Source organism: Dermacentor andersoni, chromosome 2 (genome assembly GCF_023375885.2).
Source record: "Dermacentor andersoni chromosome 2, qqDerAnde1_hic_scaffold, whole genome shotgun sequence".
NCBI classification, from domain to species: Eukaryota; Metazoa; Arthropoda; class Arachnida; order Ixodida; family Ixodidae; genus Dermacentor; species Dermacentor andersoni.
In genome coordinates, this window is record NC_092815.1 from 64,182,007 (window position 1) to 64,209,760 (window position 27,754).

Genomic DNA, 27,754 nt, shown 5'->3' on the forward strand with positions numbered 1-27,754 from the left:
TTAAATAGTCAACCATTTATTGAGTATCATAGCCAGGAGTATAATAGGAACTTGAGATATTGAAAAACAGATGATGTTTGTAAATATACAAAAGTGCGTATATTTCAGCTTAGCTGTTCTTCTGTCCCATCTTCATAATCACCTGCAGGTGCAAAAAGAAACAAATTCAGTGAGGTGCATTCAATAAGGTGCATCTTAAATATGTATTTCCTTTGCTATATATTTTAGAGCCTCAAAAATTAAGATGGGAATATTGCTCTAAGGGTATTTACTTATCAAAACTTGGCAAACAAATACAAAACTTGCCAGCTGATTCAATTTAGTACCATTAGATGTTCAACATTTAAAAGCACAGTATATTTTAAAGAAGGCTGAAAGGTGCAACATCGGGCTGCACTAGAAAACTGCACTGTTAACTGAATTCCAGTTAATTAAATATTGCATGAAGGTCCCAACTGGCTCCCATACATTTCTGTAGGCATTTCTGTGTCCGCAACATAACCATCACGGCTCCCAGAGATCGTGCCAGCATGTGGAAGAGCACTTGAGCAGCAGTATTCTGGGCTGCTTTGTTTGTGTGCATTGGAAGTCATGCTCCAGAATAGTGACCGAGGCAAGGGAAGTGGCATTAGCAACCTTGTTTAAATTGTGTTTCAATTCTGCAAGATTACATAACTCTCCCAAATTTATTTTGTCAAGCAAAACATACAGCTCACGATGGATTATCACTTTGCCAGGTTGAGCACGTCAAATCAACACTTCTGTGCCCGCCGCCATAGCTTTGCCACTATCTTCTTAATATATACTAACGACTTACCTCTGCATGTATCCTGCAATATTCGCGTGTTTGCAGATAACTGCGTTGTTTACCAAACAATTACTAACATGTCTGACCAAATCTCCCTTCAGGAGGATATTAACCACTTGCAACAATGGTGTGATTGCTGGTTAATGACACTTAACCCAAATAAATGTAAAGTAGTGGTATTCTCCCACCGACGTAACCCACTAGCTTACCTATACACAATAAATAACGTAGACGTAGAAACTGCGCAGTCTTACAAATACCTTGGTGTTACCCTTAATAATGACTTGACTTGGAGCACACATATTACTAACGTCATCTCCATCTTCTAATAAATCTCTTGGTTTCTTAAAACGAAACTTAAAGCAAGCACCCAAGCATGCGAAATTACTAGCCTACAAAAGCATAATTAGACCTAAACTCCAATATGCATGTGCTGTATGGAGCCCTCATCAAGCATATCTAATTAACGCACTTGAATCGGTGCAAAACCGTGCCATAAGGTTCATCCATTCAACATATTCATATGATGTCAGCGTGTCATCATTGCAAAAAGAATCCGGACTGGTTACACTTGCTGATCGCCGTCACACCTCAACTCTCTCTTTTTCATAAGTTTTATCATACTTCATATAATCAACCACCATACATTATTGCCGCTGCCCTGTATATCATATCGCACTCGGCACGTGTACCAAGTTGGCCGCCCTCGCACTCATACTACCACTTTTTCAGGCTCATTCTTCTTTCGCGGAGCAACAGATTGGAACAACCTGCCCCACCAAATTGCCGCCATAACCTGTGCACCTACATTCATGCAAAAACTAACAGACCATTTTTTTAGAATACAAAAAATGTACGGGATATGCTCTCTATGTGTGTACTAGATGGAATTATGTACTTAATTTTCACGTGTGTTGTAATTTATGCTCTGTTACTTAAACTGATGTATAATAAATGTATGTATGCCCACCCCTTATGTAATGCCCCTATGGGGCTTCTAAGGTAATAAAATAAAATGAAATGAAATGAAATGGCATTGCTCAAGGTCGCGGATTTGATCGAGGCAGCCACATTTTGATGGGGGCAAAATAAAAAGCACTTGCGCACTTTGATTTAGGGACATCTTGAAGAACACCACAAAGCCAAAATTAATCCGGAGTGCACTGCTACGTCCTGCCTCATATAATCGAATTGTGGCTTAGGCATAAACAGCCCCATAATCCAATTCAAGTTTAATGCTTCTGCCACAATGCGATGTGCCATGTGAGGCAATGACAATGCTCAACCCTCTCAGGGGTTATGAAATATGGCGCACAACAATGGCTCAAGCAAACACCTCTCCTTGTGTGTTCTGTGTGCTACGCAGACAAACAGCAGTGGTGAATGCAAGGTAACGAACGTTTAACATCAACTCACCACTCTTGTGTTGGACGAAACATTGAATTTAAACATTCGCCGTCAACATCACTGCTAATTATTGTCAATCAAAGCAAACAGCACAGAAAGCTTCACTTACATCGATTCCCACAGTGCATGGGATCTGCATAATTTTCAATTATTACTTTATCTTAGTAGTTTAGAACTGGCCAAGAGGCCCCAACCAGCCCAGTTTCATTCCCCCATGATGCAAACCTACCGACTTCACTTCGGTGTAAGCTTCAAGTCCGTATTCCCCAAGTTCACGGCCAATGCCAGACATCTTGTAGCCTCCAAAGGGCACTTGTGCAGTCAACACATCATAGCAGTTCACCCTGAAGCAAGAAATAAATTTTTACAGAATAAACAAAGGCGCTTGGAGAACAAAAAGGAAAGTACAAGCCAGCAGTTGTCTTATAATGTATTGTTCATGCAGCACTTAAGCATAATGCAATACAGTATATAAATTTGCTTGGGAGCTGCTGCATTTAGCGATAACAGGAGTTTGTGGCAGGGTCAGTGTATTTGATTGGTTTCTGATTGGTATTTGATTGGTCAGCGTATTTGATCGGAGCCGGTAGAAGTTCAGATTGATTGCTATCTGAGTGCGAGACATGGCTCTCCAACCAAACACTCTGCCTGATCTCGGAGGATTGCATGCCTTTGGTGCCTCGACACTACTGGTATGGGCACTGTAGAGTTAACGTACAGCAGCAGCAGAGACAGTTCCTCCACTGTCAGTAGCCACTTTTATTCCAACTACCGATTTCATGGCTGCTACTTTTCTGACATCGTGTGCATGGATTGCATCCAAAAAAAATCAAGAGAGACATTGTACGGCATCTAAAACTTCGGTCGCAGTTATACAGTCGACTTCCGTTAATTCAACCCTGACAAAACCGACAGAACTGATTGCATTATCCAACTGGTTTAACTAAACAAGATGCTGAAAAACTCCAAAACATACCACCGATTCATTTGGCAGTATTTGCCCGATTTTAACACATTCCAGAATCAAATGCGCGGCCACTTTCAGCGGGTCAAAAGCAGTAAACGTAGATATGACATTAAAGATTGTAAACAAAGTAGAAATCTAAAGGGCACCCGATTTTTTTAGCAAGAAAAATCGTTGCACCATGATGGCCGGTTTTCTAAAGTCACCCTCGCCACATGGTTTCTTTAAGTCAGCTTTGGCACAATACATTCGTGTGATGTGGCAATGTGGCAAAGCATGAAAATGTGAAGGCAGTTTATGTCTTAGTCTGATTGCACAATGCAAGCAATTTCCGGCCCAATTTTCTTTTCTTTAAGTAGAGGCGTGTGTTATAATAGGGTAAATACTATAATAAAACTTTGTGTGCTACGTTTATTGCTGAAAAACCTTCCTTGGGCGGCCTAAAAATAGACATGTAGACGAGAAATTATGTGTAGTCAACACATTCACTGTCCTCTAAGCCCTGCCGAGGCAGGTGCTGCCACCAGAGGGGTTGCTATGGAAGCCACCATAGGGTCACCCTGACTGGTCAAGTTCTAATTATACCAATTTAGGGTTGCCAATTAGGGTTGCCAATTTAGGGTTGCCAATTTTAGGGTTGAAACAATGAAATTTTGGGCCCACAGAAATGCACGGGTGCCGGTGGGGACCTTTAGCCAGGACCGAATAAACAGAAAAATTGAATTAAGCCGAGTAGAATTAATGGAAGTTTACTGCACATTGGTTCGATAGAGAAAATGGTGGTGCCACAAGAATGTTAGAATAATTGAGCAGGTCCATAAAATTGGTTGGCGACTGTAAATGAATTCCCAGGTTTGTCTTGGCTAAGAGCCATGTCAAGGGCAATGAGACTTGGTTACCAACACCAAAATTGTCGATTGTACATGTTTCCAAAATTATTTTAATTCATTCTGAATACATTGAAAATTCAGAATACTGAAATTTGAACCAGAGCAAATACCAAACAGAGTAATATTTGCAAGATTAAAAACTACTGAGTATCCGTACATGCTTATGATAGTGTTATTCAAATGTAATCTAGATTTAGTGACACGAAAACTTTATAAAGCACTTATTTAACGGATGGGACAAACAGTATATCATCACATGGGCAAGATGAAGGACACAGCAGGTCACTTTGTTCCTGATATTTTGCATTTCTTACCACATGGACCAACTAGCCCAATGTCGTATGTTTTTGCTGTATTGTTTAATTGCCAAAAATTACGAGAAGAAAACAATTGGTTTGTTAGAATGAGAAACACAACTGCTCTAATGAAATGCAGCTAGCCAAGCACGAAACACAACTACACCTAAAAAAATGACAAAAAAACTATCAAAAGCCACAAAGCCGTACGGGACTATATATATAGGAAGCCAGGACCTCTCAAGCTGTCTATACAGCTTTTTCCCTGGCTGTCCTCGCAACACCAGTTGCGGAAATAAACCTATAAACCTAAAGAAATGCTGATTTAGAGCCCACAATTCGCACTGTGCCTAAATTATTCCAGCACCAGACTTCCCTCCATTGATATTGGCATGACACAATCCCCAGAACATATTTATGCAAGCTGGATTCAACAATGTGAAACGAAAAGGGGGTGGGGGCAGCACAGAGGCAAAAAGCTTTGCACAATCCAATTAATGCCACAGTGATAGAAAAAGTTACCAATGCTCACCAGACAGTTCCAGCTTTGATCCCAGATGAAAAATGCAAGGCCTTCTCAAGGTCTTGTGTGAAGAGGCTTGCAGCTAAACCATACTCAGTACGGTTTGCACGCTCAATCATCTCATCAATGTTTTCAAAACGCAGAATTTGCATTACTGGGCCAAATATCTGCAATGGAAAGAAATGCAATTACTATGTTAGTATGCTATACGCCATAGAATAACAGTTGAATGGAGCTTCTCTATACCTTCCCCAAGACTAGATGGTGCATGCACGAATGTGACAAAATTTAAAGAAATGCTTTTGCACAGCAAAGCAGGTCACCACGTAGAATGGACAGTTTTGTATACAATTAACAGTGTCATCGCAGTAGCTGCCAACTTAGATGTGACAGGGATGCAAACGTAATCCTTTTGGAGCAACATTTAGAGCAGCTAAAAACATTAAACCACTAAGAAAAAAAAAAAGCATTTAGAGCATATTATCACAGTATGTGCACACGTTCTTCGCGACCTTGGTAGCATGATGGCTACAAACTGTAAAACACGAATCTATCTGCACTATGTCAGAGCTGTCCTCCAAACACAAATGTCAGAGCCGTCCTCCACAGCCACATCTTCCTACACAGTAGATGTCATGGGGTGTTCGGCATGCAAGCTTTTCTGTGTACCAGTGCTAACAAGGGAAAGATGGTGTTTGAAAGTAAAACGCAAGTTGTCTTCACAGGAAGTAACGAAATGTGAAAGTTTCGACTCATATCCAGGAAGAAAAATATGCAAATCCCATGCACTTTGAGAATCAATGTTATGTGAAGCATTTGACAGGTAGCTACCTATCTAGCCTTGTTTGAGGTTCTGCAAAGTGTTACAGAATGGTGCAACATGGCCATGTAAGGTGTGCAAGTGTGCGATGACAATGGAAAAGCAACGAGAATGGCATGATAACAGCGACTTTATGACAGTGACGACAATAGCATGACTCCAATGATTACGAAAATGATGGCATGGCGACTGATGAATTGTACCCTGATGAAGAAACAATACAACCTGTTCTGTTACAACATTGCCCACCCTGAAAGTGGTGCACTGTCACATAGCGTTTCCAAGCATTAGGTAAGGTAAGCATTAGGCAATAGGTAAGCATTAGGGAAGGATAGAGAAAACTGGCGCACTCTTCTTTTATAAGCCATTGTTGCTATGCGACATTGTGCATCCTCCAATCATATCAAAGAGTCAGGTGGCACAACGTAACCAGAGTAGTAAAATTATTATTCACCCATTACATGCTCACATCTGTGGCCTAATGGGTAGAGCATTTGGCTAGTGCGCTGGGGGACCCCGATTCAAACACCTCCATCAGGGCCTATCGAGGAGGGTCAGGCCCCCCCCACTTGTCTGGTAGTCATTAATACATGCACACGTATACCATATTTATTCAAATCTAGGCCGATAGTATTTGTCTTTTTTTTTTTCAAATAATTACATACCAAACTAGTGTCAGCTTAGATTCGAGGATAATAAAAAAACTCACTAGTTTGTAATTGAAAATGATAAATATGGTGCATAGCTAGTGCCATCTAAAAAAGTCAGTATCGCAGCCCCTACTAGCCGAACCAGTAGCCAAACGAAGTACACGAGCGACGTCGCCATTTTGACCTGTGGCACCAAACAAGCGATGCCACAAACGAAAAGTTGTGCTAGCCGCAGAGGCATCATCAAATGTTCAAGCCAGGTGGGACTTCAGCATCTATGATAAAAATGTCCATCGTTGGAGGGGGCAATGGGCGACGCCTTTTGCATGTGCTGCAACGAGGAGATAAGGAAGATAAGTTCAAGATCGCACCACGTTTCAACGCATACGAGACGTGCCGTACTGTCGGCGCATGCATGGGCGCCTGGATGCAAGTTTGTGAGAGTCTGCAAGCATACAAGGCTAGCAGCGATGATGAAGTAGAGTGAGCTCGGCATGTTCATATTAAATAAATACTGTTTTCATTTTGTAAATGCTGTGCTCACTTACGGTGGTGTTGCAGACCATGGATCCACCATGGGTATTCGGCATGGTCTGCTCGACCACAGGGGAGCTGCGACGCAGCAACGCTATGCCCCATTGTTGCAGCCAATATTCAACTGGGGACCATTATTCACTGTGACGAATGGGCGGCATACAACTGTATCACAAGCTTAGTGGATGCTAAAGGAGTGAGCCTCAATTTGCACTGGGAGACGGTATACCACAGCGTGAACTTTGTGGGCCCCATCACGGGCGTTCACACGCAAAAAAAGCTCAGTCCCCTTCCATTCTGTGAAGGATGACCAGCAAAACTGTGTATGTGGACCCCTTAACTGTGAACTGCACCTCCACCTTTGGTCGGCCCGCCATTGCACTATCTCTGGGATCGGCACATGTATGGGGAGCACTTATCACCTTCACCTCCGCCACGGATCAGATCAGTATAGCACTATCTTCGGGATTCGCCCACATATAGGGAGTGCTTAACGCCTGCTTCACCTCCGCCGCAGGTCGGCCTGGCATTGCACTATCTTCGGGATCGGCACCTATATATGAGGAGTTTTGTGTCTACACAGACATGATCCTGGGGGAACTAGCCCTTAAAATGGAATGTTATTGGCAGAAAGTGAAGCGCCACCTCCTTACCGCCAGCTACAGGGCAACTGTACTGCTGGTTGAGTTGCACCTCACATGGCTGTGGTGGCAGTCAATCAATGGCCACAAGTGCTGAAAAGACTCATTTTTGCATTTGTTAGAAGCCATCGCTCGGTGCTGCCCAGTATGAAGACTTTTCTGCTCTTGTTAGAAGCCATCGCTCGGCGCTACCCAGTGTAAAGGTACGTCACAACGTAAAGGAAAATAAAGCGCAGTTTTCCGACACTTTCCTTGTATGAACGTTTTCCATCATTTCTGCGTGCTTACATACACGGTATGGCCGTGGCACAGCACTTCCGCACTAACCGACGCTTGCTTCGTCTTTATAAGCCCGAGCAGTGAGCAAACTGTTGAAAGAGGTGCACACCAATGTGCACTCGGGAAAGTGTGCAAAAGCAGGTAGCAAGCTGCATCAATCCAATGCAGAAGACAGAGGAGGAGCAGGAGTGCGCTGCCACCAACTCATGACACTAACCCTCACACATTCACACATGCGCACACACATATGCACACATACACTGAGGTCCTAAGTATGGATATTTGGACACAAATTCTGTTAGCTTACCTCTTCTAAATGGCTCCAAGGAAGGTAGTATAGCAGTATCAGCTGCCACTTAAATGTTTAGATTAAGGACCCAGGATGCATCGACCCAGCATGATTTTCAAGACATACACAGCACTTAAACAGATAATGCTTTGGACCCACAACTAAAGGAGCCTTCAGCTATAAGCATTGTGCCACAGGCATGACAAAATACAGACTACGCACATGCTGCATTGGCACTGCCACGATTTTTATTTCTGTAACTCGTATTCCCATGCCTGTGACTTATGCATGGAGTGCTGCTGCAATCACAATTATACAAATCAACGACGTATACTACTGTTTCATAATTAGTAGGCAATGCTGTAGATGCTGTGCAGGTAGTGCAGGCAGAAATACCACATCACGGTGCAAATGCTTCGTTATATCCAGAATTTCGTTATATTGAAGTTCGTTATATCAAGGTTTAACCGTACAAGGATTTGGAAACAAGATAGCCTTGCTCCCAGCTCTTACCTCTTCAGTGGCAATGCGCATGCCATCTTTAACATCAGAGAAGACGGTCGGTTCAACAAAGTAGCCTGTTGATCCATGCCTGGCTCCACCACACAGTAGGCGAGCTCCTTCTGTCTTACCACTGTCAATCAGGTTCAAAATTTTTCCCAGCTGTTCCTGGTCCACCTGCATGCATGAGCATAAAAAAGTTCACCTTAGAACAAATTCAGCATTTATAGCCTCTCATTCCAGCTTCCCACAGCCTTGTATGCTGATCTGCAATGTACAGTAGAACCCCTATGACATGTTTTTCATTGGACTGCAGGAATATGAATTACAGTAAAACCTTACAGGCTATGTTTCTTACAAATACATTTTCCAGTTTATGGCTGCTGGAGTCCTGTCCTGTATGATAACAGTGTGTTCAGCATATCCATCTAAAATTTTCTTGGCTAGATTACAAATATACTCCTGCTGTCCTACTATGAAAAACAAATTACAGGGAAAAATGTGATTGTGCTGTCAGAGAGGTATGGTTAAGTAGGGTCCAACTGGAGAGGTTGGATGCAGCATGCTTTCAACTGGTCTATTTCACTTATCAGAAAGGCATTGAGCCTATTGGCTCAATGCCTTTTATGTCAGCATACAACACATTATATATATATATATATATATATATATATATATATATATATATATATATATATATATATATATATATATATATATATATATATATATATATATAACAGATACATGTCAGTATCAATACCTGGGGTCCCTGCGTGGTGTTGGCATCAAAGGGGTCACCGAGAACTCTCTCCTTAGCAAGTTCCACACTTCGAGCCACAAAGTCATCGTAGATGGCACCCTCCACAAAGATGCGCGAGCCAGCACAGCAGCACTGGCCTTGGTTGAAGAACAATCCAAAATGAGACGTCGCTATTGCTTCGTCCACTGCAATGTTGGCACATAAAGGAAAAAAATTCAGAGGGAAACAAATGCACAATGCACCATGAATGTTCTGTCTAGCACTAAACAAGCCCTTAATTCCGTGAAAAATTGAGCAGATGCACTCGATGTCATAATCTGTGTGCACTATAGATAGCACAAATAAAATCAGCTCATGTCATATGTAATATCTTTGTTTAGTTCTTGTAGCTGTGAAATTGTTAATGGCAACACGCTTAAGCTCAAAGAAATGAACGAAAAATGAAAAAATCTTTAAAATTAATTTCACATAGTCTATTGGCTGCTCTGTTAAACTAGTGTCATTTGATTCCATCAGAAAAGCTTATATATATATATATATATATAGCACGGCACCCAAGGGTTGATTACACTCACAGTTGGCATCCTTGAACACAATGTTAGGACTCTTTCCACCCAGTTCCAATGTGACCTTCTTCAAGTTTGACCTGGCAGCAGTCTCCATCACCAACTGGCCAACCTGTGAACCGCAAGACGGGGAGGGCTTGGCAAAGTTTTCCACACCAGAAAGCTCTCAAGAAGTCTAGATTAGATTATACATAAAATCATTTTGTTACAGGTATAGCATGTGGTGTTTCTTCAACTGTTCTGTCACATGGAAAATAGAACAAATCAAGGCATTACCATAAGATGCTCACCCACATGGCTGTGCTATAGGTGTGCGACTACTTTGTTTATTGGCATTGCTTGAAAACTGGCGGTACGGCCACACATTTATCTTTTTCCGAGACGTGCGAGAACTGACAGAATCTTGGCTAGCGACCAAACAATTGATTACTGCATATTCCTCACTCGCTTTGTTTTTCTGACAAATCTGCACCACCGAGTTTGCTTGTGGGCGCACTCAACATGGCATGCCTTGATTTCATTATGAACAGCTATCCCCCTGGGATCGTATTCTCTAACTATACACTTCATTTTTTATTCATATGGCCTTTTGCCATTGGTTCCAACATCACTCGACCACCGTAGTTGCTGGCATTGCGCCCTTAGTGACACTTGACAAAAATGGAAAATGAAAGTAAGTTACAAAATATGGGCCCTAGTTGTGCTGTACCTATTTAAAACAAAAATAAATTGTATGAACTTTTTTTTTACATTGGGGCAATGCCTTTCACACGGGGAGATGCACTTCTAAAAAAATATAACATGCGGCCTTCAAGGGATCAAGTAAGCAATCAACAGCACAGTCGCAACAATAGCTCTGGTGTCTTGTTGGACCTCAGCGCATCTTGACCATTGTTGTAGTTGAAAGTTGTGATCTTGCCATTAATGTGCGTGAACCTTGTGGAACTAAGACACAAAAGATGGCCAACCTCTGTGGAGCCTGTGAAGGCAAGCTTGTCAACATCCCTGTGAGCTGCAATGGCTGCTCCTGCTGTAGGGCCCATGCCAGGCACGACATTGACGACACCAGGTGGGAAGCCAGCCTCAGCGACAAGAGAGGCCACATGAAGTGCCGACAGCGGAGTTTGCTCAGCTGGCTTCATAACCACTGTGTTGCCCATTGCGAGTGCAGGGCCAAGCTTCCAGGCCTGCATCAGTGCTGGGAAATTCCACTGTGAGGAATAAAAACAAGAAATGACATTGTTTTACAATTTATACTGGTGTCACATCGGACATTTTCGGACAATCGTGATCGAGCCCAATCTGGATCAAATTTCTTGATTGCAATTCATTTCTTAGTTCAAGCTGTGAAAGGAAGCCAATCATGATTCAGCAATTCGATCCAGATCTGGCTTGATCGCGATTGAAAACACCCTGTGTGACAGAGGTTAAACAGTTAAACCTCGATATAACGAACTTCAATGTAACCAAATTCTCGATATAACAAAGTATTTAATGTTTCATAACCTCTTTTCTATAGAGCACCATGTATTTAGAACCTCAATACAACGAAGTGCGTTTGTGTGGGATTTCAACAAAAAAAAACTTTCACTGCCACCGTAAAGGAATGCCAAGACAATAAATGGAAACTTCAGCGGATGCAGATCGTCAAATGATTGAATTACTAGCGGCTGTTTGCAAATGCACCTCTGAAATCGCGCGCCGCACAGAAAGAGTGCCCACTGAATAAAAAATCAAAGAACCCGGAACCGCTGTCGTAACACACGACCACACAGCCTGTAACGATGGCGGCAGCTGCCATGCAAAGATAATGGCACGAGCGCAGAAGCTGGAGGTCAGTGTGAGGGTGTAATGGTGACTAGACAAGCAAGCATGGTCCTTGCCTGGGCTGAGCAAATAAAACGACTGCTGATTTCGAAGTATTGTAACTTTTACTCAAATCAAGAGCAGCAACTGCACCGCACACCATACTGTCATATCTTGATTTTGCCAGCCGAGAGGGGAAGGGGAACAGTAATCCTCTTTGCCTATGCCTCCACCCTGTTGTCACTAAACACTGCACGCAACAGCCACGTCACATCAGGGAGGAGGTTTGCGCCAATGCTCACTCTCTTGCATGCGTAATCATGCAAACGACAATAAAAATTTGGAGTTGGATATCTTGGAGCACAGACACGCTAGAAGAATTCTTCCAACTGATACTGTCCAAAAAACAGGATTGCCTCTAACTATTCAATACAAACATACCCACTTACTGCCGTCAACAAAAAGTAATTATTCAATTTTAATTAATTGGGCTGCTGACAACGATAATTATCATCTCACTGTGTCCCCCTCGCCACATAACTTATTTGCACAGGTGGTCTTTGCATGCCTCCCAGTGCGTAATTTTAAGAAAATCATAGGGCTTAATTTTGAACACTCGGAATAGTATAAAGTTATTTCATAAGCTAATCCATATAATTTCATCATGAAACAATGAAATATTTATATGACCGCATGATTTGTGCAGCTTCTGCAGCACTGCCTTCTAAGCCTCATACTGTGTGTTTGCACAATCTTGTTTGAAGCCTCTTGTGCGTCATACATACACACATGCACACTCACGCATGCACATGCATGTACACACATGCACGCATGCGTGCACACAAAAAAAGAAACTGTTAGGAAGAGACGCAGAGGCATGCACCAAATTTTGCTCATCATTTGTCGAGTACATGATAGATGGCACCACATTACCATGCTACAGCGAACAGAGGTTTTAAGAAGTGGTATCTGTGCCTGAAGTGACAATTGGCAAGAAAGAGCATATATTTCAGTGGCACCATGTGATAGACAAACTTGTTATTGCAAGTCTTTTCAATCACTTTGATGTGAAGATAACTTTCTTTTTGTTAAATGGAAACATACACAAAGGCAAGCAAAGTAAAAGAAAAGGGAAGAAGCAGGCTGACAACTGCTACCGGTAGGGGTATGCCTTCCTGCTTTTCAGGATGGAGAGGATGGAAACAGCAAGGGAAGATAAGAAGTGTGCAACAAAGTTTAGCTTCATGCAACATACACGTTGACAAACACTACAGCAGCACAAGCACTTGCTGTTCTGCTGGCTGCGTTTAAGCCCAGAAAAGTGCTTTCTAATTAGGGATGTGACTTTGCTAAACTTTTGAATAACAAATAAAGTATTGTCCTATTCGATTCAGTCATCAAATCAAATAGTCAGTTTCATTTGATCCTCGAATCTAATACTAATCATTATTGGAAAATGCGCATATCTTTACGATAGTTTTCGAATCCTTCATGCTGACTGCACAAAATCAGACATGACATTGAAGCAATTTGATAACTTTCATCCCGTCCACAGTGGACACCACATACTAGAGCACACCGTCATTCATACGGCCAGAAATTTCTGGATAAACACGATCACTGGCAATAAAATGTTTAGACATGGCATTCAACAGTGAGTATTGTTTGGTACTATTTAGAGATGGTACACATGTGTGCTCTCACCAGGTTAAGTATGAATACGTTTCATAGCAACTTACTGTACAAAATAGTGGAACCATCTGCTGCAACCATTCAGGCTAGAGAAATTGCTTTTTCCACTCAGCAATTACTGCAGATGACATATATTTATAGTTAGGCCATGGAGGTATACACCAATGCAAATGGGCCCACGAAGGGGCCTTCCTGAACTCTATATGATGACGCATGACTGCATATGCTCCGAAGAACCCTAATAAAGTTTGCAAACAAGCTTTTTAGTTGTTCCTAATGTTCCTTGTGTACTTTTATTGAGGCATGCTTTATAATGAACAGTGTAATGAGCAAACCTTTATAATGTTGTGAATACTATGATGTGGAAGTAGTCTGACAATAATGGTGAGAGAGCTGCACACTATTTGCAAGCTACTCTACAAATATTCTATTCATTTCTGGCACTATTTAATTTGTGTTCGATTTGTTTATGACACTAATTTGTATTCAGTCTTAAAAACTACAATTTGCACACCCTTACTTCTGATGACAACAGCTTAGATCACATTTGACTGGAAATAAAATGAAACAAAGTAATAGTATACAATTAATAACAAACCGGACAGACTTATTACGATAATCTTATTGTCCAGCGCGTTGAAAACCACTGAAGGTGGCACTCAGTATTTTACTAAGATAATGTAAATGAATATGTAAGCAACTCCAATGAACAGCAGGTTATCACAGACGCACTCACAGGAATAATCTGCCCACACACACCAACAGGCTCGTGGCGTGTGTAAGCAAAGTAGCTGCCATCAAGTGGGATAGTCTTGCCATGGTTTTTGTCTGCATAGCCAGCATAGTACCTGGATAAAGGAGTAAACCAACACTGCAAAATAAACAACCACAGCACTCAAGAGCAAAGAAAGCATGAACTGGCACTTTTTTTATATATATGCATATAAAAATTGCAGTTTAATCCAAAAGGCAAAGCTTCATTGATAGCGATAGCAAAGTATGAGACTACACAAAGTGAGGTTCGTAGTTTTATCAGGTGTATATATTGCAGTAAACATTCCCTCACTAATCATTAACAAGCATGGTGTCATGCGTACACAGGCAAACAAGTAGATCTTACTCGATCACAACACTGGCGTGATGAAGACACAGGTAGAGGGTAGTGAATGCGCCTTGCTGGCTCTTGCTTCAATGCATCTGAAACTTGAGATTGTGCAACCTCCAACACTAAGCAAGCTGGGAAGACAACACACACGAAGCCACTAGTAACCTTGACTTGCCTAATTTTGGTACCACCGCAGATTATTACCTCCAAAATAGGGTGCGTAGGCTGCGTATGCCCTCATCCGCGCTGACAGCCAGCACAGCGATAATCGGCCTAGAGGAGGAGATGCCGCTCACCTGCAACCCCCCCATCCTCGGTAGCGCGCTCCACCACGTTACTGCGCTACACTATAACTGCGCGTTCACCTCCCCCCTCCCCCATCATGGACCACTTGATCACGTTACCAACATTGGATGCACAGGAAGATGGCGCACATCAAGCCAGCATCCTTCTTGGCTCAACCGCACACGATTCCCCTTGCACCGACAGCATACGGAATGCGGGGATAGAATCTTATCGCACCAGGACTTTGTATGGACCATCACAGCAATGGCGAAAATTTGCCTGCAGTGTCCCTATATAACTGGTGTCGAAATAATAAATGGGACATCATTGGCAAAATGTGCACAATGGGCACCATGCATGGTGACATGCAACGTAACACAGAACGTTATGCACTACAAATGATACCGTTCCAAGGTAGAAGTATACTTGTAATGTAGTAGATGTAGATATCAGAATTTAAATTTTAAAAAAAGAAAAAAAAAAGAACAATGAAGGATAGCTTGCAAAGTGAAGGGTACATGTATGCAAGATAAATGGATGCCAGCACTAACTAATGCATTGCTTGCTGCAAGCAAAAAATAAAATTCTGCGATTTTACATGCCAGCACCACAATATTATTACGAGGCGGGCCATAGTGGGGGAATCCAGATTAATTTTGACCCCCTGGGATTCATTAACGTGCACCTAAATTTAAGTACATGGGTGCTAGCATTTTGTCTTTATTGAAATGCGGTCACCGCGGCTAGTACTAGACCCCACAAACTCGTGCTTGCTGCGTGCACAAGCACAAAATATGACTGCCGGCCCAAGCTGCCCATATGTTAGCAATTCTTAAAGAAAAGGCTAGTTTCATTTTATCACATTTCTTCACGTTGTTCATGTCAAAAACTGAGTAAATATACCCAGCAGCTCCATCTGTTGTCCTAGGAACAATGCACACTTGCTTTAGCTTTGATTTAACCAAATTCACCGTGAATGAAATTTTATTTGTGAAGAAACAAAATGAAGTTAAGCGGCTGCAGCTATAACTACATTACCAGTATGATTGCACTGTCCCCTTCACCAGCACAAAAAAAATGTAAAAAAGACTGACTAGGACGAAAAAGACGTATGTGACCCGAGTTCTAACGAGATCCTGCACATCGACAGCATGGCAACATATGCATAATGAAGGGTTGGGTGGGACACGCGAGATGAAAGCAAACGGGCATTTGCAGCCTAATGGGTTTATCAGCGGCCCATGAGGCACGTGGTTACCGAATATATCGATATTACTTGGCGATGAGCGCCTTTCCGACACCTGCTATTCTCTTGCGTAGAGACTAGAAAGCTACGCAACATTTTTACGCGTTTTGGGGTGAGCAGAGTTACTGTATATGCATTACATTGTATTGTATATTATATTGCATATCATACTGTATATGTATTATACTGTATATGTATTATATATGTCGCTGTATTAAAGTTACTGTATATGCTACCTTTGGTAGCATATACAGTAACTCTAGGGGTGAGCCACAATCAGTGCTGCAGCGTCGCAATAGTGAAATAGTGCACTATTTGCACACCAGCTTGCCGCATGCAAAAGCAGCAGCCTTCGTTGCATAAATCGTGATCCGTCCGATAATCCGATCGCGCGGCTGTCATGCTGTATGCTTTGGTATCGTTAAAAATCGCTCCTTTATTGGCCACAAGTCCAGGTTGTGAAGTTCTTGGGTACCTGGTCCCAGCCGACGTCGGCACAAACTGCTTTAAAGACGCCAGTGTGTTTTTTAAAAGAAACCGTCTCGCTGAAAACGATAAAATGTGCGAAACTGATGTGTTCCTTTCTTTAAATGTATTTCTTAAATGTTATCTTGCTTTTTGATCTTTTCTGCCCTTACCCCATCCCCCTGTGCAGAGTAGCCAACTGGACACTTAATCTGGTCAACCTCTGCCTTTCACCTCTTGCTTTCCTTCCCTTCCTCTGCTGCAAATTCACATGCCCATGAAAACTATGCACATACTGTTCTCATTACAACAGGAATTAAATTTTATGGAAACAGAAAATTATTTACACTGCTTGAAAGAGGAAATATAGTGGCTAGTGGAAACAATTTACGAGGGGGAGGGGCGACAATGGTGGTAGGAAGAACATTTATGTGCTAAACCTGCTATGCCGAGTTTGATGCCTCAAAATGAGGATTTAAGTGCTTTAAGGATTTCAGGATTTTAGGATTTAAGTGTTCTTTTGTACAAATTTACTGTCCATGCTTAAAAATAAAAATAAATTTTAATTTTCTTTGATAGGGAACTGTGTATGGGCATCACAGAGTTAAGGTGGAGTGCTATAAATACATGTAGTATGTGGCTGTAAAGAAGCCTAAAGTCCAAACCCCACGAGAGAGAATTTGTGCATGTTGAGGGGCATCTTTGAGCGACAAAATGGGAGATCACATGAACAGATTGCTTGTTCTTATCACTCATCGCCCGGAAGTGCTATGAGTGACTAGCCAATAGTGTGAAGCCAGAAATATATGTACATCAGTTCAGCACTACCGATTCTCACACATAATGAGCAAACGACTAAATTTTGATAAATGCAAGGATAAGAACCTATTGCAAGTCTCCAGAAATATCTTATGCTGCTCCTTACAGTAAAACACATTAACTTAAATTAATAAAGCACGCATCACGCCACTTTTGGTGCGCATTCACTGCCCTCATACCAGCAACATCGGTAAGATGTCACCCAAAGTTGTCACTCACATAGGATATGACTTGTAGGTGATGAGTGAACGCGACAGCCATCTCCATCGTGTTGCTGTTGCGCACAAGATCGCTTGATGGGATTTATGCTAAAAACAGTAAGGTCATGCACAAATGCTTGAAACTTTTTGCATTGGCGAAGTGCTATATTGATATGCAACCATTGCAGGTACTACCTCCACTAGAAAACTAATCATTTATATGGATAGCTAGAAATATATTGTCACGTGGTAGTGACGTTAAAGAACACAGTAGCAGTACTGTGAAGGACAAAACTAGCTTTTATTGGGCGAACCTGTGCCCACAAAACAGGCTACACTTAAAGCACAACGATAGCGGCGAACACAGTCGGCGATCGTCGAAAATCTGATCAGCGGGTCAAGCGCGTCGGCTTTTATAGAGCAGTCGTCGAATGTTCCAGACTAATCGTCAGGACCCGCGTGCCTTCCACAAAGTTCTACACCATTCGTGTCACGCGATGAAATCAGATAACACAAGGTTCGGCGACAACAGAAAGCCGGGTAGAAGCATCGATAACTTTCCAGAAACTTCGGATACATGCAGGCGCGTTCCGCGCTGCGCGATTACAGTTGTTAAGCGGCGAAACGTGGTCGCCCGATAAAGATAAGTACACGTGTCAATACCCCCCTCTTAAAAAGCATCGACCCGATGCTGCAAACAAACGAAGGTAATAAACAAAAGCACTCGTAGCAAAGAAAAAAACAAAAATGACGAAGTTCGTCAGCGTCCGTAAAAGGGTTTAAGGCGCACCACGTGGACCACTTCAGATCGTGCGCGGCGCCGCTGTGAATGCGAAATGCCGTCTGGCATGACCTCATAGTCCAGAGCGCCAATACGTCGATGACCTTGTAGGGTCCGAAATAGCGTCGGAGTAGTTTCTCACTGAGTCCTCGTCGGCGTATCGGGGTCCAGACCCAAACGCCGTCGCCAGGCTGGTACTTGACGAAGCGTCGTCGGAGGTTGTAGTGTCGGCTGTCGGTCCTCTGCTGGCTCTTGATTCGCAGGCGGGCGAGCTGTCGGGCTTCTTCGGCGCGCTGAAGATAGCTGGCGACGTCAACATTCTCTTCGTCAGTTACGTGCGGCAGCATGGCGTCAAGCGTCGTCGTCGGGTTCCTGCCATAAACCAGCTTAAATGGCGTGATCTGTGTTGTTTCTTGCACCGCCGTGTTGTACGCAAAGGTTACGTACGGCAGGACCGCGTCCCACGTCTTGTGTTCGACGTCGACGTACATTGCTAGCATGTCGGCGAGGGTCTTGTTCAGGCGCTCCGTGAGACCATTCGTCTGCGGATGGTAGGCAGTTGTCCTCCTGTGGCTTGTCTGGCTGTACTGCAGAATGGATTGGGTAAGCTCTGCTGTAAAAGCCGTTCCTCTGTCGGTGATGAGGACTTCTGGGGCACCATGTTGCAGCAGGATGTTCTCGACGAAAAATTTCGCCACTTCGGCTGCGCTGCCTTTTGGCAGAGCTTTAGTTTCAGCAAAACGGGTGAGATAGTCCGTCGCCACGACGATCCACTTATTCCCGGATGTTGATATCGGAAACGGCCCCAACAAATCCATCCCAATCTGCTGGAATGGTCGGCGAGGAGGTTCGATCGGCTGTAGTAATCCTGCTGGCCTTGTCGGTGGTGTCTTGCGTCGTTGACAGTCTCGGCATGTCTTGACGTAACGGGCGACGTCGGCGGTCAGACGCGGCCAATAATACCTTTCCTGTATTCTCGACAGCGTCCGGGAGAATCCGAGGTGCCCAGCGGTTGGATCGTCGTGTAGGGCGTGCAATATTTCTGGACGCAGCGCTGACGGTACAACAAGAAGGTAGCTGGCGCGGACTGGTGAGAAGTTCTTCTTCACGAGCAGGTTGTTTTGTAGCGTGAACGAAGACAACCCGCGCTTAAATGCCCTAGGGACAACGTCGGTGTTCCCTTCCAAATACTCGACGAGACCTTTTAGCTCCGGGTCGGCTCGTTGCTGTTTAGTGAAGTCTTCCGCGCTTACTATCCCAAGGAAGGCGTCGTCGTCCTCGTCGTCTTGCGGCGGGGGATCGATGGGGGCGCGCGATAAGCAGTCGGCGTCGGAGTGTTTTCTTCCGGACTTGTATATTACCGTGACGTCATATTCTTGTAGTCTGAGGCTCCACCGCGCCAGCCGTCCTGAAGGGTCCTTTAGGTTAGCTAGCCAACACAATGCGTGATGGTCACTGACGACTTTGAATGGCCTCCCATAGAGGTAAGGACGGAATTTAGCTGTAGCCCAAATGATGGCGAGGCATTCCTTTTCAGTCGTAGAATAGTTGCTTTCCGCTTTTGACAGCGACCGGCTAGCATACGATATCACTCTTTCAAGTCCTTCTTTCCTCTGGACTAGGACAGCACCGAGGCCTAGGCTACTGGCGTCAGTGTGGATTTCGGTATCAGCGTCCTCGTCGAAGTGTGCAAGTACCGGCGGCGACTGCATGCGTCGTTTGAGTTCTTGAAATGCCTTGGCCTGCGGCGTATCCCACTTGAACGCGACATCACATTTGGTTAGATGTGTTAGCGGCTCCGCGATGCGTGAAAAGTCCTTGACAAAGCGCCTATAGTAGGCACACATGCCAAGGAATCTGCGCACTGCCTTCTTGTCGGTTGGCTGCAGGAACTTTGCGATGGCAGCTGTTTTCTGTGGGTCGGGGCGTACTCCTGATTTGCTGATCACGTGGCCTAGGAACAAAAGCTCATGGTAAGCGAAGCGGCACTTTTCCGGCTTCAGAGTGAGCCCTGATGACTTGATGGCTTCTAACACTGTCGCAAGCCGCCTAAGGTGATCGTCGAAATTTCCGGCGAAGACAACGACGTCATCCAGGTAAACAAGGCACGTCTGCCACTTCAGTCCGGCTAACACCGTGTCCATGACGCGCTGAAACGTTGCAGGCGCCGAGCACAGTCCGAATGGCATGACCTTGAACTCGTAGAGGCCGTCTGGCGTGATGAAGGCAGTCTTTTCGCGGTCTCTCTCGTCGACTTCTATTTGCCAGTAGCCAGACTTGAGGTCCATCGACGAGAAGTATTTAGCGTTGCAGAGCCGATCCAATGCGTCGTCTATCCGTGGAAGGGGGTACACATCCTTCTTCGTGATCTTGTTTAGTCGACGATAATCGACGCAGAAGCGTAGGGTTCCGTCCTTTTTCTTTACCAGGACTACAGGAGAGGACCACGGGCTTTTCGACGGCTGGATGATGTCGTCACGCAGCATTTCGTCGACTTGTTGCCTAATAGCTTCACGTTCTTGCGTCGAAACTCGGTAAGGGCTCTGGCGGAGTGGTCGAGCGCTCTCTTCGGTTATTATGCGATGCTTTGCAACTGGTGTTTGTCGAATCCTCGATGACGTCGAAAAGCAGTCTTTGTATCGTCGGAGAAGACTTCTGATCTGTTGCTGCTTACTCATAGGAAGACTTGGATTCACGTCGAAGTCTGGTTCGGGGAAAATGCTCATCGGGGTAGATGCGGCTGAATCCGAGAGGACAAAGGCATTGCTGGTTTCCACAATTTCCTCGATGTATGCGATTGTCGTGCCCTTGTTGATGTGCTTGAACTCTTGGCTGAAGTTGGTTAGCATAACTTCCACTTGCCCTCCGTGGAGTCGAGCGATCCCTCTTGCGACGCAAATTTCACGGTCGAGCAGTAGATGTTGGTCGCCCTCGATGACGCCTTCTACGTCAGCGGGTGTTTCAGTGCCGACGGAAATAATAATGCTGGAGCGCGGCGGGATGCTCACTTGATCTTCGAGCACACTCAAGGCGTGGCGACTACGACAGCTCTCCGGCGGTATCGCTTGATCTTGCGACAGCGTTATCGATTTCGACTTCAGGTCGATGACTGCGCCATGTTGATTCAGGAAGTCCATGCCGAGAATGACGTCTCGTGAACACTGTTGGAGGACAACGAAGGTGGCAGGGTAAGTCCGGTCATGAACGGTAATTCTTGCCGTGCAGATCCCAGTCGGGGTAATCAGGTGTCCTCCAGCGGTCCGAATTTGAGGGCCTTCCCATGCAGTCTTAACTTTCCTCAACTGGGCGGCGATGGGTCCACTCATGACGGAGTAATCGGCTCCTGTGTCTACTAAAGCGGTGACTGCGTGGCCGTCGAGAAGCACGTCGAGGTCGGTGGTTCTCCGTCTTGCATTACAGTTAGGTCTTGGCGTCGGATCACGGCTGCGTCGTGTTGAACTGAAGTTGGAATGTCGCGTCGTCAAGTCGTCTTTCATCGGTGTAGTCCTCGCTTCCTGATTTCGTCGGGACGGCGGCGTGTCGTTATGTCGTCGAGGTAGTTTCGTCGGTGTCTTCGTCGGCGGCGGAGGATCTTCGTCAGTTTGACAAACAGCAACCGCACCTCCATCGGTTGCTGCTTTTAGTTTTCCGGATATGGGCTCGCTGACCGGCCCCGGGCTGGGCCAGTGTATGGTCGGCGCTGCGGCGACAGGTAGCGGCCTGGTGATGGCGAACGCGACGGTCGTCGAGAGCTCCACTGAGTAGCGGCGAGGTAGTCCGCGATATCGCGAGGGCGTTCACCTTGCTGCGGGCGCGGAGCGTTGACGACGAAACCTCGCAGTCCCATCTCCCGGTATGGGCATCGGCGATACACATGGCCGGCTTCTCCGCAGTGATAGCAGAGCGTGCGGTGGTCGGGGGCTCGCCAAATGTCCGTCTTCCTCGCGTAGGTGCGCTGGGCGACGGGTGGGCGTGCTGGCGGCGGCGGCGGACGACGGAATTGCGTCGTTGCAGGGCCCTGGCGTGGTCGCGGAGGGGGACCTTGACAGCGTGCGACGGCGGCGTATGTCATCGCTTCTGGCTGGGGCTGCGGTAGTTGTGGTTGCAGCTCGGGAACTCCAAGCGACCGGTGCACCTCTTCTTTCACGATGTCGGCGATCGAAGCCACTTGAGGCTGCGACGAAAGCAGGACCTTGCGCAGTTCTTCGCGCACAATGGCCCTGATGGTCTCCTGAAGGTCGACGGAATCGAGTCCTTGGATGGCGTGCTGCGGCGTGAGCCCCTGGCGGTTATATTGCCGGGTGCGCATATCCAGAGTTTTCTCGATCGTCGATGCCTCTGCAGAAAACTCAGCTACGGTCTTCGGCGGGTTACGAATGAGTCCTGCGAAAAGTTCTTGCTTGACGCCCCGCATTAGGAAGCGGACTTTTTTCCTCTCTGACATTTCCGGGTCGGCGTGCCGGAAAAGACGGGCCATCTCCTCCGTGAAGATCGCGATCGTCTCGTTTGGCAGCTGCACTCTGGTTTCTAGTAGTGCTTGGGCTCGCTCTTTTCGCACGACGCTTGTAAACGTTTGCAAGAAGCTGCTTCGGAACAGGTCCCACGTCGTTATGGTGGCTTCTCAATTCTCGAACCAGGTCCTGGCGGCGTCTTCCAGTGCGAAATAGACATGCCGCAGCTTGTCGTCGCTGTCCCAACTGTTAAACGTAGCGACCCTCTCATACGTCTCGAGCCAGGTTTCCGGGTCCTCGAATGGTGATCCGCGGAACGTCGGAGGTTCCCTGGGCTGCTGCAGCACGATGGGGGACGCTGGGGCTGCCATTGGGGTTGCCTTGTCCACAATCTTCTTGGTCTTCTTAGGTAGAAGTCCGTGCTCCGGGGGCAGCTGTTGAAGAAGGCGGCTTGCTCGATGCTCCGGGACTACGTTGGTGTTCACTTTGCGGTCCGGGCTTGGATCACGGCTTGTCGGGGGCGTCCGGTACATGAACGAAAGCACCTCCACCAGATGTCACGTGGTAGTGACGTTAAAGAGCAGTAGCAGTACTGTGAAGTACTTCACAGTAGCAGTACTGTGAAGGACAAAACTAGCTTTTATTGGGCGAACCTGTGCCCACAAAACAGGCTACACTTAAAGCACAACGATAGCGGCGAACACAGTCGGCGATCGTCGAAAATCTGATCAGCGGGTCAAGCGCGTCGGCTTTTATAGAGCAGTCGTCGAATGTTCCAGACTAATCGTTAGGACCCGCGTGCCTTCCACAAAGTTCTACACCATTCGTGTCACGCGATGAAATCAGATAACACAAGGTTCGGCGACAACAGAAAGCCGGGTAGAAGCATCGATAACTTTCCAGAAACTTCGGATACATGCAGGCGCGTTCCGCACTGCGCGATTACAGTTGTTAAGCGGCGAAACGTGGTCGCCCGATAAAGATAAGTACACGTGTCAATATATGAAACTTGCCATTCAATGTATTAGGATTAGGGCAGGACTTCACTCTGTCTGCCTATGTAATCATTATAGATTTTAACCTTGCCGTGCCATAACATTTGGCTACATTGCTTTGTATGTAAGTTTCAGTATACTTAAGTGCCTGTGCTGGTCTACACCCAGCCGGCAACCTTGTCAAATATATAATAGAGAATCGTACAGACATGAAGTTCACTGCCCAGTTTCAGCACTGGTTCAGTGCTTTCTCATGAAATTACACTTGAGATGTGTGGCACATGTAAGCAAAGCCCAGCTTCCTTATGGGTCTGTAAGTCCCATACACCTTGCTCACGAAAGTACAACAATATAGATAGACGTCACTAGCCAATGTAATTTTGGCATGACATTTTCTATGCCTATCCAGTTATGCATACAGACTCTCCTTGCAATGAACAAGCAGAAGACAATGCCTGGCATAAATGCCTAAATCGCAGAGTTCATTGTGCAAAGGTCACGACTTGCTTTTTGTAATGCACAGGTAGATATAAATGCAGAGTAAGAACTGAAGACTGTGTAAAGACAAAAAAAAGAGAGCATTAGAATGCCCAGGCATAATAGAAAGGTGAATTCGTACCTGAGGCACTTGACGACAAGAGGCAGATCAATATTGTAAGCATCTGCAAAAGGCTTCCCATTGTCCAATGTCTCCAGGCTCTGATTATAAATAATGGTAGATGTAAGAAGAAGCAAATTTCCATTACACGTGTTTTCTGATCACTAAAGAATACCAACTCACAGCAAGGAGGCAGCGATCTCGTTCAATAAGGTCAGCAAGACGATTTAGCAGGACGCCTCGGTCAGAGGCATCCATGGTGCGCCATTCAGATCCCAATTCAAATGCCTGCCTGGCTGCTCGCACAGCTTTGTCCACATCAGCCTAAAAAAGCAAGGTCTATTTTGATAACTCTGCAAGCACCAGCATGGCACTTCCATGGAAGAGGTACACAGTGGTACTGTCACGATCCACCCATTGTAGGGCAGCACATTGTAGGGCAGCAATATAATGAAAGGAATGCACTAAAGGAAGCAATGCAGAAAGAACAATTGACTAAAACACTGTAATTGAGTTTACAGACCAGTGCCATAAAAACTAATACAGGGTAAAGTATACCATGCACATGGATGTGTTTTAAATTTTCAGCCATCACAACTGTAGAGCCAGAAAAATTTCATGTCTAAGCACTGTGCAATTAAGGGATTTCTTTTCGCACCACAATATGGAAGCAAAATGTAGTATTTGCCTTTGAGCAAGTTTCAATGCAGGAAGAAGTGAAACTTCCTTAAAAGGTAAAATACTTAAAACACCCCGAGGCCTTATTTACATGAGCAACATCTCTCAGTTACAAGTAGAATATTTTTTCTGTGCTCATTTCTTTACATGATCATATTGCTTAATCATCATTAATATTTAGAGAAGGGGGGGCGGAAGGGGGAAGTTTCTCTTGATTCTCGAGTCCCCGCTTACAACAGCATCATCAAACCCAATGACAATTGCACAGAGGAATGCACAGAATAATTTCATGTAGGAACATCAGCAGTGCAAGAGAACGTAAATGATTTGTGATAAGTGCCATATGAAATCAACCACACAGTATTTATTCAGAAGAGCTATTTATAAGATTAGGTCAATTAGACCAAGCTGGTTCGTGCGCTTAAGTGGTCTAACTTCAAGTGTCCCTAACTGGACTAATCTTCAGTAGAATGTTTACCTTCAAGATTTTTCTATGGATAAACTAAACATCTACAGTTAAGGTCCCTTCACAGAAAAAGACAAAGAGAGGCAAACACATTCAGCAATACATAATACAGTATCAATAAGTGTGACATCACAGTGCCACGCACTGGCATTATTACATCCTACCTGTTCATTTGCACATCCATAATGTAGTGTTCAACAAATGGTTTTAAACTACATGCAAAACCTATTTTGACCGTGGGTATAAAGCACATTTTAGATCCCAAGAATTTTACGAAATTGATGAGCCTTAGAGAATAGCATGCTCAATATCACTGACACTTGATTAAACCACCAATAGAACGCTAAATATCAACACTTCCCTGTCTTTTTATTTTGGCTATTTCTCCTTTTTATTTAACCTTCTTGAATGCACTGGTCCAAATCGGGATACATGTTGCATGTGCAAATAAATTTCTATTATGTGCCTGCCTTTTGCCTATCTCACCAAGTAGGTTCACGCTTCTCTATTTTCGCTTGTCTTTGAATAAGCAAATCTTGAAGGTGGAGTACTGTTATGTGAAAATCTCACAGAGGTCTAATGTTCATTTTGCACAAGAACTACATCAAGTGTCACGTGTTTACAAAAACTTGGCTAAGGTACTGATGAACTAAATGGTTATATCAATCTTCCGGGTGCTGAATCCTGTGTTCACTTTTCAAGTGAATCTAAACAAATGAACTTAGTCGTCTGGATAGCATTGCGTTAATGTACTGTTTATTAGAAAGCTACTCAAATATTTGTAACACGTAATGCAAGGGTGAAAACGGCAGCATCCACTCAGTCAATGACTCAGTATATGAACGGCTTTAGCGCGACCACTGCGTACTATGGGTATGATATCGCACGCGCTACGGTTCCTTCATTTTACATATGAGTAGGATTTTTATACAGAATAACCAATTGGAGGCATTAATTACCTCTCGGTGAACCGCTTTCTTTGCAGTCGAATGAGATGGTAATTAATTGCCATACACGTAGTACATGTATACATGTCCTAGCTGGTGGGAAAAAGAAAATGCATTACCTTATCGCCTTCCTGAACGTGAGTAATCACTTCTCCTGAGGTAGGGTTGACAGTGGGAAAGGTCTTACCCGAGGCGGAGTTATGCCACTCATTGTTAATAAATATCTGCAGTGGAAGGAAAAAAGCATGTAAATAACTATGAGTAAAACACAAACCGTGGCGTCCAAATGGCACCGCAACCGATGCACTCAACTGGCAAGCCATTGCTACATTTCTATAAAGATGCTCAATTTTACGGAAAAGTCAGACTATCCTCGCTTCAGGAGTCGTTCACGCCCCCTCACCTGAGTGTAGGCGATGTGAGGATTCCGCACAGGCTCTGCTGCAACAGCAGCGGTGGATTGATGGAGCACGCCGCACCGCCTGACGAGCGACAAATTACGCGCCGCTGCTCGGATAAGCATGACTGTCAACGCCTAGAAGTTCCGCACGGATGATCAATAAAGCGCCGGGAGCCAATTTCAACAACTGTTTCTGCCACGCGATCACAAGTAGCGAGCGGCGACAGCAACCCAGCAGGGAACAACGGCTATACAGCTGCACCTGGGCTGAGCTTACACTCGACACCCTCGATAGTTCCTACCAACGCCTCCTTTCCTACTCTCGCCACTTTCTGTCGCCACGGGTGCTTTTAGAGCAGGCGTCGCCCAGCATGTCTATCAGCGTTGCAGATAGAAATGTTTTTCTCAGCTCATCGTTCCTAGTCGACAGCACGGCCGGGCGCCGTTCCTCGCTATCACAAATATTTATGTGGAGAGAGCGCAGACATTGTTTCGAATTCGCTAAAGTCCCTAGATTTTTTTTTATATATATATTCGCGAAAGAGCAGAAATACGCGCAGTGTGCGCGCATTGTGTAGTTCATAATAGAGTGTGCTTTACATTCAGCCTTGCAAAACAGCACTGCACATATGCTGCACATTTTACGTGAAAAGTCTTTTACCCTGAACGGCTCGGTGAGTTAATTGCCAAACAAGTTTAAACTGCGGAAATGATAGTTGGGGTCGATGTCATCGAATGAACCGAAATCTTTACATGACGATTTAGCAATTATTAAGACACTTGAGGAACGTTCACGCCGTCGGCACCGCTATCGCCGTGTCGTCATGGTATCGACGGCGCATACACGACCCGTGCATATTGGCGATCATGATGGAATGCAGTACGAAGG

At 44.8% G+C, this 27,754-nt stretch overlaps 1 protein-coding gene across 1 annotated transcript; it reads right to left on the reverse strand.

The window, feature by feature from the left end:
- LOC126542202 (aldehyde dehydrogenase, mitochondrial-like) lies at positions 1-27,323 on the reverse strand. The gene is made up of 12 exons (XM_050189157.3): positions 26,869-27,323; positions 26,585-26,689; positions 24,558-24,698; positions 24,396-24,475; positions 14,166-14,277; positions 10,900-11,142; positions 9,941-10,043; positions 9,366-9,550; positions 8,615-8,779; positions 4,898-5,055; positions 2,445-2,559; positions 1-142 (listed from the first exon to the last, which is right to left on the reverse strand). The coding sequence occupies exons 1-12, from the start codon at positions 26,986-26,988 to the stop codon at positions 110-112; spliced, it is 1,560 nt and encodes a 519-aa protein (XP_050045114.2). The 5' UTR covers positions 26,989-27,323; the 3' UTR covers positions 1-109.
- Between the last annotated feature and the right edge of the window lie 431 nt (positions 27,324-27,754).